The sequence below is a fragment of the Nannospalax galili genome, unplaced genomic scaffold, assembly GCF_000622305.1.
Source record: "Nannospalax galili isolate Female #2095 unplaced genomic scaffold, S.galili_v1.0 scaffold54, whole genome shotgun sequence".
Lineage (NCBI taxonomy): Eukaryota > Metazoa > Chordata > Mammalia > Rodentia > Spalacidae > Nannospalax > Nannospalax galili.
Window position 1 is genome coordinate 5,242,593 of NW_008341028.1, and position 15,478 is coordinate 5,258,070.

Below are 15,478 nucleotides of genomic sequence, written 5' to 3' on the forward strand. Positions count from 1 at the left end.
TAAGTGCTTACATCAGGAAATTCATTGGCCAGGCACATGGTGGAACATGCCTTTATTCCCAGCACTCAGGAGGCAGAGGCAGGCATATCTCCACGAGATTGAGGCCAATCTGATCTACATAGTGAGTTTCAGGCCAGCTGGGGCTACAGGGAGACCCTGTCTTTAAAAGACCAAAACAAATGTACTTTTCCTTAAAAAGGTATTAGATCAAGAAGTCCTTTCATAAGACTTGGAGTGGCCCCATTTGGAGCTGGCGTCTTCAGCTGAATTCACTGTTTCACTTTGGCTGTCACACTGTGTGGATGGCAGGATGTTGGTAGGAAGGGTTGCCTGGGTCTCTAATAATGTTTGAATTCTTCCATAACTTATGAACATTTTATCAAGTCAACCCCATTCCTACAAAAACTTCTCTCATTCCCTTACTCAATTCACTACCCTCCCCAGCAAAAAAAAAGCTTTATTTTACAAACTACCTTTGCGTTCAGTGTCAGTGCTCTAGACTCCAGGCTGGACTTACCTGCACATATAGATTCACCTCTGCACTTCTGCACAGGTAAGGGAAATTGCCACCTGTTTTAAGGTGAGCTCTCCGAGCATTGGGATACAGTTTGTACATTTCTTCCTTGGCTTCAGTTGAAAGTGCACTCTGGTCAAACACCTTTGAGAAAACACAAGGCTGAAACCTAATGGTATTTTTAGCACTTTTTTTTCACAGTGTCAAAGTATCACCCAAGCATTTCTTTCCTATGAAGACGCATGGTGAGTTCCAGAGCAGCTTGAGCCACCTCCTAGTGCTGTTCCTGGTCACCTTTAACTCCAACCCAACAGGCTGGGAATACAGCTGCATAGTAGAGATCTTAGAGATCCTAGCATGTGCAAGGCCCCAGGTTCCATCCCCACAGCCAAAACAAATCACACACACAAAAACAACTCTAATGCTAACCCAAGACCAAACGTCTCATTTTTTTGTGGGGGTGCAGGGAAATTCTCCCACGAATTTCCTCAAATATAGTTAATTAACAGAATAACTGTGAACAATCACTGAAAATGCCAATTTCCAAAAGATCATGAAATCTCAAGAGAATTGTATTATTAGTTAAAATAGTTACATAAGTCTTTTGTGTTCAGTAAAAAAAGAAAATTCCAAAAGCTATTTAAAGAGTAAAGGTGCTGCCGGGTATGGTGGCGCACGCCTTTAATCCCACACTCAGGAGGCAGAGGCAGGTGGATCTCTGAGTTCAAGGCCAGCCTGGTCTACATAGTGAGGTCTAGGACAGCTGGGGCTACAGGGAGACCCTGTCTAAAAAAGACAAAAAAAAAAAAAAAAAAGTAAAGGTGAGAAGTCCAGATCCTTTCCTGGAACAGCACATCACACATGATTCCAAAAAAATTTTTTGTTGTTGTTGTTCTTTTCAAGACAGGGTCACCCTGTAGCCCCACCTGTCCTGGATTCACTATGGAGACCAGGCTGGCCTTGAACGCAGAGATCCACCCACCTCTGCCTCCTGAGTGCTGGGATTAAAGGCGTGCATCACCACGCCTGGCCAAAAATATTTATTTATTTAAAAAAAAAATTTATGCTGGGCATGGTGGTACACGCCTTTAATCCCAGCACTTGGGAGGCAGGCAGATCTCTGGGAGTTCAAAGCCAGCCTGATCTACATAGTGAGTTCCAGGCCAGGTGGGGCTACAGAGAGACCCTGTTTCGAAAAGACCAAAAAAATAAAAAATAAAATATGTATGAGTGTTTTGACTGCATGTATGTAAATGCAATGCCTGTAGAGGCCAGAAAAGGGCATAGGATCCCCTGGAACTGGAGTTATGGATGGTTGTTAGCCTCCATGTAGCTGCTAGGAACCAAACCTGGGTCCTCTGTAAGAGCAACCAGTGCTCTTAACCATTGAGCCAACTCTCCAGGCCCAGAACAGAAAATTTTTTGACAACCAAGCTATTAGCCAGGTGTGGTGGTACCTGCCTTTAATCCCAGTACTTGGGAGGCAAGAGGCAGGCAGATATCTGTGAGTTCCAGGCCAGCTGGGGCTACAAGGAGACCCTGTCTCAAAAAAGACCAAAAAGTAAGTAAAACTGAACTATGTAAATTTGGGAATAAATCCATGTATGAGACAAAATAGTTACATAATTAAAAAATGTTGGGACTGGGGGTAGAGTTCAGTGGTATAACGTATGCTTACCATGAGGGCCTTGGGCTCAATTCCCAGCAGCAAAAAAACCACAGTGAGCTACAACTTCATTAGGGTAATAAAAAGAAACCCTTGTCCAGAATATGAAGAAATAAACTAGAACCCTCATGCACAGTGGGGGAAGTGAAAGTGATAGAGAAGACAACATGGAAGTTCCTCAGAAAGTTCAAAGCGGAATTACAAGATTTAAAAGCAGGGATTCAGAAACCCAAACCAACATTAACAGACATAGTATATGTAATTGCCACAAGTTGGAAACCTAGATGTCCACTGACAGATAAGATTAACAAAATGTAGACGTTACATAATATCTCAAGGTGTGGTGGCACATGCCTTTAATCCCAGCACTCAGGAGGGAGAGGCAGGTGGACCTCTGTGAGTTCTAGGCCAGTTGGAGCTATACGGAGATCCTGTTTCTCAAAATACAAAAACATAGCCTTAAATGAATGGCATTCTGATACATTATGGCCTCAGTAATTCTTAAAGCCATTGTGCTATGTGAAATGATCTAGACATAAATAGATGGTTCACCTAGAACAGGCAAATCCAGAGACAAAGCAGACTGCTGGTTGCCAGGGGCTGGAGGGAAATGAATAGGGAGTTACTGTCTGACAGTTTGCATGAATGACAAAAAAGTTCTGTAAGTGGATCTTGGTTATGGTTGCACAACATTGTCAATCTACTTAATGTCACAGACTTGCATACTTAATGGTTAAAGTGGAAAATGTCATAATGTTTTACTACAATGACAAGCTTTTATGCTAATTATACTTTATGGAATTAAAATATTTTTTAAAAATTTTATTATTTTTATGTGTATGTGTGTATTCCTTGCATGTAGGTAAGTGCATCTGTGTCATGCAATGCCTACGGAGGTCAGAAGAGGCTGTCAGATCCCCTGGGACTGGAGTTAAGGATGGTTTGTAGCCAATATGTGGGTGCTGGGAATCGAACCCGGGTCCTCTACAAGAGCAGTCAGTGCTCTTAACTGCTGAGCCATCTCTCCAGCCCAGAATTAAAAATATTTTAAACATTTTTAAAAAACATTTTATGGGCTGGAGATGGCTCAGCGGTTAAGAACACTGGTTGTTCTTGCAGGAGACCCAGGTTCGAATCCCAGCACCCACATGGCAGCTAACACCTGTCGGTAACTCCAGTTCCAGAGGATCCAATAGCCTCTTCTGTCTTCTGCGGGCATTACATGACTCGGGTGCGCTTACCTACATGCAGACAATACACCCACACACATAAAATAAAAAAAATAATAAAATGGTGTTTTTTAAATATTTATTTTCATTTTTTGTGTATGAGTGTTTTGCTTGCATGCATATAAGTGTACCCATGTCGTGCAATGGCTGTGGAGGCCAGAGGAGGGCACTGAATCTGGAATTACAGAGATTGTTAGCTGGCATGTGGATGCCAGGAACTGAACCTGAGTCCCCTGAAAGAGCATCCAGTGATTTTAAGCCCTGAGCCATCTCTCCAGCCTCAATATTTTTTATGTTTATTTTGTGTGGGCATGCATGCACTTGCCACGGCACATGTACAGAGGTCAGAGGAACCTTTGGGTGTCATCCTTCTCCTGCCATGACAGTCCTGGGAACTGAACTGAAGTCATTAGGCTTGGCAGCAGATACTTTCCCACTGAGTCATCTCACCAGCCCTACTCTGTGGAATTCTTGATTCTCTCTTTTTTTTTTTAATGTCCCTACAAGTTATTCTCCATTAAAAAATTTTTTAAAATTTTATTTACTATTATTATGTGTACAAGTATATTGCCTGCATGTAGGTAAATTGATTCTCTATTCTTATGAGACAAGTCTCTTCCTTTGCTGCCAAGATATGAAATAGCTAAAATATAGTTGCTGTTGATGAGGAAACAAAAATATGCCAAAATGGGGGCTGAGGTATATAGCTCAGTGCAGTGTCAGCATATCAAAAGTCCTGGGTTCTGCCAGGTGTGGTGACGCAAGCCTTTAATCCCAGCACCCGGGAGGCAGAGGCAGAGGCAGAGGCAGGCGGATCTCTGTGAGTTCAAGGCTATCCTGGTCTACACAGTGAGTTCCAGCTGGGGCTACAGGGAGACTCTGTCTCAAACACCAAAAAAAGAAAAAAAAGTCCTGGGTTCTACCCCAGCACTGAAAAAACAAACAAACAAAACCAAAAAACAACAACAAAACCCCCTAAACAACCCACCCAATTTGGTGAAGACTGCCAGGCTTGTTAAAATTTAGCTTTAGTTCTTTTTTTTTTTTGGTGGGTGAAGAGTTGAGACAGAGCCTCCCTATGCTGTCCTAAAACTTGCTGCAATCCTGTCTGCCTCACAAGTGCTTGGATCACTGGTGTGCACTACATGACCCACACACAATGTTATTCTTGTCAGGAAAAATCCAGGATGAGCAACAGATTACTTTGAAACTGAGAAAGCTGAGTGGTAAAAACAGAAGCCAAGGCAGCATTTAAAGAGAAAAGCACAGTTCGAGTTACAAAATAATTATATCTTGGCACATACGTTTAAAATGGTAAAGCATCTAGGGCTGAAGAAATGGCTCAGCAGTTAAGAGCACTGGCTGCTCTTACACGAGGACCTGGGTTTGTTTCCCAACACCCACATGGTAGGTAACAGCCATTCATAACTCCAGTTCCAGGGGATATGACGCCCTCTTCTGATCTCCATGGGCATTGCACAGCATGGGTGCACTTACATACATGCAAGCAATACATTCATACACATTAAAAAAAAACAAAAACAATGGTAAAGTATCAATAATACTTGAAAGGGAACTTACATCCATGATGGTTACAGGGATGTCCCGAATTTTATGAGGTTCCACATAAGAATTCTGACAGTTGAGGGTTAGTCTTGAAGCCAGTTCACTCTGACCCAAACTCTCCAACTGTAGGAAGAACACAGGTAAGGGTTTTAAAGTAATTTTATTTGTCACAGATGGCATTTATGTTTATACAGATGGTACTGTGTATAGTGGGGCCAGAAAGTCACCAATGAGAGAACACAATGTACTTGAGAGACTATGCTGGGCCTCTCAGGCTTTTTCTATTTTGGAACCTGATTGGATCTTGGTCTTCTATAACCCTCTTAAACAAGGTGCAATGAACAGAGCACACCACTTAGTGCATCAAAAGTGACAGACAAACATTTAAGGGATCTTTGAACTGGAAAAGGTCTCAGAATCATCTGCCCATTGGTTCTAAATGTCAGCTTGAGGCTAGAGCAATAGCTCAGTGCTTAAGAGCACTGGCTGCACTTCAGAGGACCTGGACCGGCACTCACATGCAAGCTAACAACTGTCTATAACTCCAGATCCAGGCAATCTGACACCCTCTTCTGACCTCCAAGGACACTGCACAACACGGGTGCAACTTTACATACACGCAGGCAATACATTCATACACACAATATAAAAATAAAAAATAGCCGGGCATGGTAGCGCACACCTTTAATCCCAGCACTGGGAGGCAGAGGCAGGCAGATCTCTGAGTTCAAGGCCAGCCTGGTCTACATAGCGAGTTCCAGGACAGCTGGGGCTACAGGGAGACCTGCCTCAAAAAGACCGAAAAAAATAAAACAAAATAAAAAATAAAACATTTTAAATGCCAGCTTGCAGACCTGGTTCATCAGATTGACCTGAGAGGTTTAGGCAGGAGGTGAAGTAAAAACAGACTTCAGCCAGCAGGGTGGTAGGCACCTGTAACCCCAGTACCCAGGAGGGGGAAGGCAGGAGGATTTGGAGTTTGTATTCAGGGAGACCTTGTCTCAAGAAAACGTCTCCTCACCCTAAAGAAAGCAGATGCTCAGATCCCATGCCAAAGAAAAGAAATTCAGATGGATTGTCTGATATGAGACCTTGGGAGTCTTTTTTCTTTTGAGACAGAGTCTTGCTATATCACCTAGGCTGCCCTGAAGCTTAAGATTCACTTGCCTCAGTCTTCCAAGTGCTGAGATTACAGGCATAATCACTATGACCAGGCTTAAAAATTTTCACATTTTAAAGATTTTCTAAATTATTTAAATTTTTTTATGTGTGTTCTGCCTGCATGTATGTAAGTGTACTACATATATACAATGCCTGCAGAGGCCAGAGAGGGTGTCAGATTCCTTGGAACTGGAGTTATGGATGGCTGTTAGCTTCTATGTGGATGCTGAGAATTAAACCCAGATCCTCTGCAAGAGCAGCAAGTGCTCTTAACTGCTGCGCCATCTCTCCAGTCCCTTAAAATTTATTTAAAATTTTTTTTTTTTGGTCTTTTTGAAACAGCTTCCCTGTAGCCCCAGCTGGCCTGAAACTCACTGTATAGACCAGACTGGCCTTGAAATCAGAGATTCGCCTGTCTCTGCCTCCCAAGTGCTGGCACAACAGACATAAGCCACCACGCCCAGCTCAACCCTTATAATTTTTGGGGGGGTCTTTTTGAGACAGGGTCTCCCTGTAGCCCCAGCTGTTCTGGAACTCACTATGTAGACCAGGCTGGCCTTGAATTCACAGAGATCTGCCTGCCTCTGCCTCCTGAGTGCTGGGATTAAAGGCGGCCTGACTACAATTTATTTTTAACTGATATTGTATCTATGGATATTGGTCATACAGATGGGGTAACCTTTCAAAATACACACACACACGCACTGAGTAATGTTTACATCAAGTTAAGATGACATATTTTTTTTAAATTCTTATGGTGTAAATCCTTTCAAAATCCTCTATTTTTTTGAGATGTATAGTACACACTATTATTACTACACTGTTTTTATTTTGTTTTGTTTTTGAGACAAAGTCTAACTATGTAGACCTGGTAGGCCTCACATTCAGAGATCTGTCTGCCTCTGTCTCCTGAGTGCTGGGATTAAAGGTGTGTGCCCAATATTACTATACTTTTTATAAGCTCCCCATGATATTCTGAACAGCTGTTGAGAGGCTCTAATGTAGCCAAGCTTTTACCACCAGTAGACTCTGTTTGGAAGTACTAAAGTTAATACAGAAGACTGCTTGATACAGATTTCTAATACATACTTATCAGCAAAGAGTCACGTTTATTTTCTTTCACATCATGAAAATTCCCAGGACAAAATGTTCCCACCACATTGTTGTGATCCTTACCCTGTCCACCATAAAATCAATGGCATCAGCCATCATAGGGTCCACTGGGCCAGAGGAAAAGTTTCCAAGAACTATTTTCTTGAGCATAAATGCTGGCATTAGCCAAAAGCTGTAAAATAGGAAAAAAGAGCTGGTAATTGAAACTCCCAAGACTACATGTAAGTGTCAAGTATCTATTCACTGCTGAAGCTCTGTAAAAGCTAGATGCTTGGAATCTAGAGAAAACAAGGCCTCCCTTCAAGGAGCTCAGCAACCAGTTCACACATACACTTTCCCAAGATCCCAAGAGTGACAGTTTAAGCCTGAAGACTTAGAATAATCATAAGCAAATTTCAAATGCCTTCACTGAGGTGAACATTCCGATTCCGAGATATTTTTCTAGTTGGCCTTATTTCCAATGATTAGCTATTTCCTTAAAAAAAAAAAAAAACCAAAAAAACCCTCAGCTTTAAAAAGAAATATTTCATTTTACTTGACACCTTTTTGATTGATGTTTCAAAACAGATTTCAAAAATACCAAAATGAGTTATTTTTCCTACAAAATTTGCCACTATTAGAGTCACTTAAGCAAATTTGAGATCATTCGATCTTTATAGGTTTCTATTTTATATTTAAAAAAATCTCCTTCCCACCTGTGTGTGCGTGCACGTGTGTGTGTGTATTCCTCTCATGGCATGTATATGGAAATCAGAGAACAACTTTCAAGATTTGGTTCTTTCCCTCCATGTGGGTTGTCAGGACTAGACTCAGGTGGCCAGTGTTAGAGGCAAGCACCTTGGCGACCTGCTGAGCTATCTTGCTGGCTCTATATGTGATTTTCTTTTCTTTTTTTTTTTTTTTAGAGACAGGGTCTCCCTGTAGCCACAGCTGGCCTGGAACTCACTATGTAGACTTGGCTGGCCATGAACTCACATCTGCCTGCTTCTGCTTCCTCAGTGCTAAGATTAAAGGTGTGTGTCACCATGCCCAGCTCTATATGTGATCTTAAAAAATTCAGAGGTTGGTTTTTGGCCCTTGCTTTTAATTCTAGCACCTGGGAGGCAGAGGCAGGTGGCTTTCTGTGAGTGCCATACATAATGAGTTCTATACAGAATGAGACCCTAAGAAAAAATTTTTTGTTACATTTGTGTGTGTGCATGTGTATGCATGGTGTGTGTGTGTGTGGGCTGTGCCCATGCCATGGTCCACATGTGGAGATCAAAGGACAACTTGTGGGAGTCAGTTTTCTCCTTCTACCATGTGGGATGACTCAAGTCATTAGGCTTGGCTGAAACAGCCTTTGCTCACTGAGCATCTTGCTGGCCCTCTCTGTGTGATCTGTAATTGTTATTTATTCCATGAACTTCAAATGCTGACAGCTACTATAGACAGTAAACACAAATTTCCCTGAACCTGTGCTAGAAAGTGCTTCTAAAAGGTGTAGATCATTTTCCGATGCTTATTCTCATTGGAAGTTGAGCTTCCCTCATAAGGACCACCATCTTCCAAGTTAACTTTGAACTTCCAGTTCTTTTCCATCCACACTTGGAAGCAACACTGTCAAGGACTGGAGATGGGTGGACCCTGTGGGCTTTGCTCATAGTATCCCCAGTGCATGGCACTAGCACTGAGATAGTTGATTAAGGTAGCCGATATGCCAGGGCATCCTGGGGTGGGGGGGCAGACGACATTCTGACAGTTGGGACAGGGAACATCAGTGAGCTTCAATGCATTGTCTGACTATGAGGTATTTGTATGCGAGAAGGTGCTGCACTAGTGCTGAGGAAAGACACCACTGAAGAGCGCCAAGGGAAGCTGGAAATGTTTAAGTACCCTCCCTCCCTCCTTTCCTCCCTCCCCTCCCCTCCTTTTCTTTCTTTGAGACAGGGTCTCCCTGTAGCCCCAACTGGCCAGGAACTTACTATATAGACCAGACTGACCTCGATCTCACAGAGATCCACCTGCTTCTGCCTCTCAAGTGCTGGGATTTTTGGCTGGTTGTGGTGGTGCACACCTTTAATCACAGCATTCGAGGCAGAGGCAGGCAGATCTGTGAGATTGAGGCCAACCTGGTCTACATAGTGACCTCCAGGCCAGGTGGAGCTATAGGGAGACCCCTGTCTCAAAAAGACCAAAATTTATTTTTGCATTATTATTTTATGTGTATGAATGTTTTGCCTGCATGTCTGTTGGTGCATCACATGTGTGCAATGCCCACAAAGGCCAGAAGAGGGTGCTAGATCCCCTGGAACTGGAACTGGAGTTACACATGGTTGTTAGCCTCCATGTAGGTGCTGGGAACTGAACTCAGGTCCTTTGCAAGAGCAGCCAGTGTTCTTAACCCCTGATTCATTTCCCCAGTCCTTTTTTTTTTTTAGGCAAAGTTTTATTCTGTAGCCCAGGCTGGAACTCAATATGTAGCCCAGACTGGTCTGGAACAATCTTGCTTCTGCTTTCCAAGTGCTGGGATTACAGGATGTGAGACATAATGTCTGGCCAGAGTGTAATGACAAGGGCTGGAGAGAGGACTCAGCAGTTAAGAGAGGTTACTGCTCTTTCATGGGACCTGGATTCAGTTCCCAGCACCCACATGGCAGCTCACTGTAACTCCAGTTCCAGGGGGATATGGGACCTTCTTCTGGCCTCCTTGGGCACCTGCACACATGTGGTCCACATAAAGTCACACACGTTCATGGCCACATTTAAAAGAAAGATCTTTAGGTGGATAAGAAAACCTGACAATGCTGATTTATATAACATTATTTGAAAACTAGCCTGATTATACAGACATATTCAGTGACTGGGCTTGGTGCCACCCACAGGTTATTTTATCTGGAAAGGGCCCATGCTTCCCTCAGCACATGTCCCTTGTTCATCCTTTAACCCAGCAGTGCCAATGAATACATTACCAGCTACCAGGTTTCCTCAGTCATTTCCTCCTAAAGATGGAGCTTAAAACCTGTGCCAACATGGTCTTTTATGACCCTAGTTTGCCTGTGTTCTAGGTCTTGTTGGCTTAATGAATATTTTCTCTTGCCTCAACATCTTGTTCTCTATTCAACAAGCCCTTTACTAGTAGTAAGTAAATCAATTTTGGTTTGGTAACAAATTTTGGTGAGCCAGCAAGCTCTTCGTTGGTGATTCTCTAGGTAAGTGCCTGGCATCTGCCAAAGCCATTTATTTGCCCAGGGACTGTCCCCTTGACTCCCTGCACATCTGATGAATGGATCAAGGAAATGATGCTTGGTGCATTCAGACTCAGCATCGAGGCAAGATAAGCTACTCTGGTGAGTACTCCCTTCCCTTCCATTTTTGTGCTCCTTTTCCCAGACGGGGTCTTGCTATACAGCTCAGGTTGGCTTTAAACTTGTAATTCTCCTGCCTCAGCTTTCCGAGTGCTGAGATTATAGCTGTACACCATGACTGCCAGGAATCCAGTCCAGGACCTTGTGCATGCTAGGCAAGCACTCTACCACTAAGTTACATTCCCTGACCCTACCAGGTACTCTAGAAAAAGTTACTAGACTTTTACCCAAATTAAGAATAGGTTCATTTGTGTTTGCATTTGTGTGAATTCACTTTTTCAGAGTGGGACATATGCTCTTTGGGACAGAGTTTAAAGCCAAGTGTGGAAGCACATGGCATGCCAGTGCTTAGGCGACTGGGACAGAAAGACTGTGAGTTCGAGGTCAGCCTGGGCTACATAGCAAGTCTTCCCAACCTTGACAACTATGAGCCAAATCAACTCTTTTCACCTTCTGTACAAGTTACATCTACTTATCCCCTAAAGAAGTGAGGAGTGGTAGTGCATGCCTATAATCCCAACACTTTACAGGAACAAGAGTTTGTAGCCAGCCTGGAATTTGAAGCCAGCCTGCGCTATGTAAGAGACCATGATTCAAAATTAATTTTTTTTTAAAAAAATTAAATTTCCTGGGCATAGTGGCACACACCTTTGATCCCAGCACTTGGAAGGCAGAGGCAGGCAGATCTCTGTGAGTTCAAGGCCAGCCTGGTCTACACAGTGAGTTCCAGGCCAGCTGGGGCTACAGGGAGACCCTCTCTCAAAAAGACAAAAAAAAAAAAAATCCTAAAAAGTTCTATTCGTATTGGTTTACAGATAAATGAATGCTCAAATAAAACAAAACGATTACATATTAAACCAGAGGGCTTTTGATTTATACAACTCAGGTAAATATTTGCTCACAGATATAAGAAATCTGAATCACTTCTAAGTAAGTTCTATCAGTGAAACATCAATTACTAAACATTAATTCAAGGACTCTTGGCATCTGCATTTGGGCCTATTAATAAATGTGTGTTCCTAAATTATTGACATATAGAGGAAGAGCTTAGGATTGCTTTCTTCCTGATCCACACTAAAAAGATCATCAAGAGTCAAGATTCTAGTTAACATGTAATTATGAAGCAAAGAATACAAAAAGAAATTAAACTGCATTTTGATGAAAAAATTTTAAATCCATAACATTTTATTGAAAAAATTATCTTATCTAAATTTAGAGATATTGTAAAGAATATTTAATAATATAAATTTTGGGGCTGGAGAGATGGCTCAGTGGTTAAGAGCACTGGTTGCTCTTACAGAAGACCCTTAGGATTTGAATCCCAGCACCCATGTGGCAGTTAACCGCCAGTAACTCCAGTTCCAGAGGATCCGACACCCTCTTCTGACTTCTGTGGGCACTGCGTGACATGGGTGCACTTACCTACATGCAGACATAACACTTAGACACATAAAATATAATTAAAAAATTTTTTTAAATATAAATTTTGTTTTGAGATAAGGTCTCACTATGTAGCCCTGGCTGACATGACTTTATAGACCAGGTTGGCCACAAACCCACAGAGATCTGCTGCCTGAGTGCTGTGACTAAAAGACATGTGCCTCAAAATAAAAATTTTAAGGAAGAATGCAGGGTAGGAAAGGAACCAGTGAGCAGAGGATAGAGAAACATAAAGAAAGATGTAAGTATGAGGTTATGTTTTGTGATACAGAAAGAATGAATTTTTTTTCTGGTAAGAACAGATTTGTTATGGGAAAATAAAATTTTTGCCCTAAAGTAGAATGACTGGACTGCTCCAAAGTGGTAAAAGCTAAGACAAAAGTCTGAGCAAGTAACAAGGATAAATTTTCTTTTTTAGAAGATTTATTTTTATGTGTATGAGCTTTTACCTGCATATATGTAAGCACACTACATGTGTGCCTGGTACTCAAGGAGACAGAGGAGTGGACCAGATCCCCTGGAGCTAGAGTTACAGAAGGCTGTGAGCCACCATGTAGGTATGGGGAACTGAACCCAGGTCCTCTTAACCAACGAGCCACCTCTCTAGCCCCAGTATAAATTTTGTCTTTTTTTTTTTTTTCTTCAGAGCTGAGGACCGAATCCAAGGCCTTGCACTTGCTAGGCAAGTGCTCTACCACTGAGCTAAATCCCCAACTCCCCCAGTATAAATTTTATAGAAGGAAATTTGTGTGTGATGAAATTGACACAATTTGGCCAGGTACTGCCCCCTGGAGCAGGCACTTTACTCTTTTACGATATACCATCAGTGGCCTAAATGTAAGTGGGCAACTACCTGGTTGTACCTGGATGCTGGTTTCCTTTTACAACATTGGACATGCATCTTCCCTGCAGAAAGGCCAGCCTCTATATCTGAAACACATTATCCTTCTTAGGCAGACTGCATATGCTGTTACCAGGAGATGAAAGGAGAGAATGATGAACAGAGAAGGCGCATCAGCTCCCTCTAGCAGAGGAACCCAAACGGACCCCCAGCTGCTAATACAGCAGATTCCAATATCAGACCAGACTGGGACCCAACACTGAGGGAATGCCTCCTTTGGAACACTATTAGAGATATAATCTACTAGGTTTTGGGAAGGGGGCTTATGCAGGTGTTCAAAGACTCAGGACCTGCAACAAAACTCCAAAGGATCTACCCCAATTCCTAGAGAGGATACATGAGGCAAATAGGAACATATTGTGCTGAATGAGGTGACTGAAAACATAAAGGTGAGCATGACTTCTTTTTTTTTCTTCGTTTTAGACAGGGTCTCACTATGTACATAACCCAAGCTAGTTTCAAATTTGTGATCCTGTTGCCTCAGTCTCCGAAGTGCTGGGATTCTAGGCACATACCACCACATGTAGCATGAATGTAATATTTAAGAGCAGAGTAAGAGCTCTGGGATGTAGCTCGGCTGGTAGAATACTTGCCTAGTATGCACAAAGCCCTGGGTTCAATCCCAACATTGCATAAACTGGGTGTGGTGAGACATGCCTGTAATCCCAGTGTTTGGGAGGTAGAGACAGGAGGATCAGGAGTTCCAGGACATCTCTGGCTACACAGGGAGCTGGAGGCTAATCTAGAAAACATGATACCCTGTTTCAAAAAAATACCCCAACAAAACAGGGCTGGGGAGATGGCTCAATGGGTAAAGTGCTAGCCCTACAAGTGTGAGGACTGAAGTTTGGATCCCCAGTACTCACATAAATGCTGAGGACATGATGCACTGCCTGTATTCCCAGGGTATGGGAGGCTTCAGAGGAAGACAAGGGACCCCCAGAGCAAGCTGGCTAGTGAGACTAGCCATTTAGGGAGTTCTGAGTTCAAGTGAGAGACCTCACCTCAATATATATGGTGGAGAGTGATGGAGGAAGACACCTGATGTCAGTATCTGGCTTACACACACACACACACACACACGCCCACAATTCATGCACACACACATGCATGTCCATACCACAAACTCGTCCCCCCAAAAAAAGAATTAAAAAAAGCTGTGAAGGACTGAGGAAGTTTTGAGTACAAACCTGTCCCAGGTAGCTGGAATGTGTTTAACAATACACAGCAACTGCAGGAGGAGGAAGATGCAAGATGCACTGCCTCCTTGCTGGCTGCTGCATCAGACTGTGGAGGAAAAGGTCTCTCCAAAAGGGGAAGGTGCTACCAGGCATGGTTGTGCATGCCTTTAGTCCCAGCAGAGGCAGGCAGATCTTTGTGCGTTCGAGGCCAGCCACATAGTGAGTTCCAGGCCAGGGAGACCCTGTCTCAAAAAGATAAAAAGGGGGAGGGTTGCCTGGGAAGGACTGATGCACCTGCTGTAAGAAGCTGGGGATAGCCAAATAAAGATTGCCCTAACTTGAAGGTGTGAGTGAAGGAAAAAGAGAAAGAGAATGGAGGGCTCACAGATGGCAGAAAGGGAAAAATACACGAGGCTCATAGTCTGCCCTGGATTTAAGACAGCTAATACAAATTGTCCCATAGGAGCCCTGGATAAAACTAACAGTGGGTAATGATTTTCTGCTGGGTATGGGCGCTATTTGTCTCAAGCCACGCTGGCTCATTCCTCAGTCTTTTTTGTTAATATTTACCTCTATTTAAAACTTCCTTCAAAGACAAACTCAACCCTGTTTTTATTGTAAAGCATTTGATCCCATACAGAATCACCTGGTCTCCACAGAAGGAAGTCATGATGCCTAGTTGTCTTTTCAGTTATCACAGGTACAAACTCAACAAATTAATCCTGTCCTGACTGCCAATCAGCAGGCATCATCATCTTGAGAGATGTCAGACCTCAGGTGTTAACTAATAAACTTTGGCAAATGAAGTTAACTTATATACATTCCTTTGGTCATCTTAAATTGGTCCATCTATATGTTAATACTTTTTTTTTTTTTTTTTTTTTTTTTGTCTTTTTTGAGACAGGGTCTCCTTGTAGGCCCAGCTGTCCTGGAACTCACTATGTAGACCAAGGTGGCCTCGAACTCACAAAGATAAGCCTGCTTCTGCCTCCCAAGTGCTGGGATTAAAGGCGTGTGCCACCACGCCTGGCATGTTAATACTTTTAAAAACTTTATTTTTGCTACTGTTCCATCGCAAAAATCTGCTCAAGCTGTTTAAAGTATGAGTCAGAACAGTCATCCTGCCTGTGTATCTAAAACTTTTATCTCTTTTCCCTAATTTTGGGAAGTTCATGTCTCTCATGACATTCCCTACATTACCCCAAACACAGTCCATAATTATACTAATTCATTTATTATTAAAAAATTTAATACTTAAAAAGGGAGAAACAAGGATTTACTAGTCAAGAACAAATTAGAATTTAAAACCGTTTAAAAACTTAAAAAAAATTTTAAATTGTTCCTCAATTTTCTCCTGTAG

General features: G+C 42.5%; 1 protein-coding gene across 1 annotated transcript in view; it reads right to left on the reverse strand.

Annotated features, from left to right (window-relative positions):
* The window catches only part of Spg21 (SPG21 abhydrolase domain containing, maspardin), a 38,955-nt gene that overhangs the window by 4,106 nt on the left and 19,371 nt on the right, over positions 1 to 15,478 (reverse strand). Inside the window, exons 6-8 of the mRNA XM_008836305.3 lie at positions 7,313 to 7,421; positions 4,991 to 5,098; positions 518 to 658 (exon numbers count right to left, since the gene is read on the reverse strand). Coding sequence (XP_008834527.1) covers positions 518 to 658; positions 4,991 to 5,098; positions 7,313 to 7,421 — 358 coding nt within the window. The remainder of the gene's footprint in view (positions 1 to 517; positions 659 to 4,990; positions 5,099 to 7,312; positions 7,422 to 15,478) is intronic.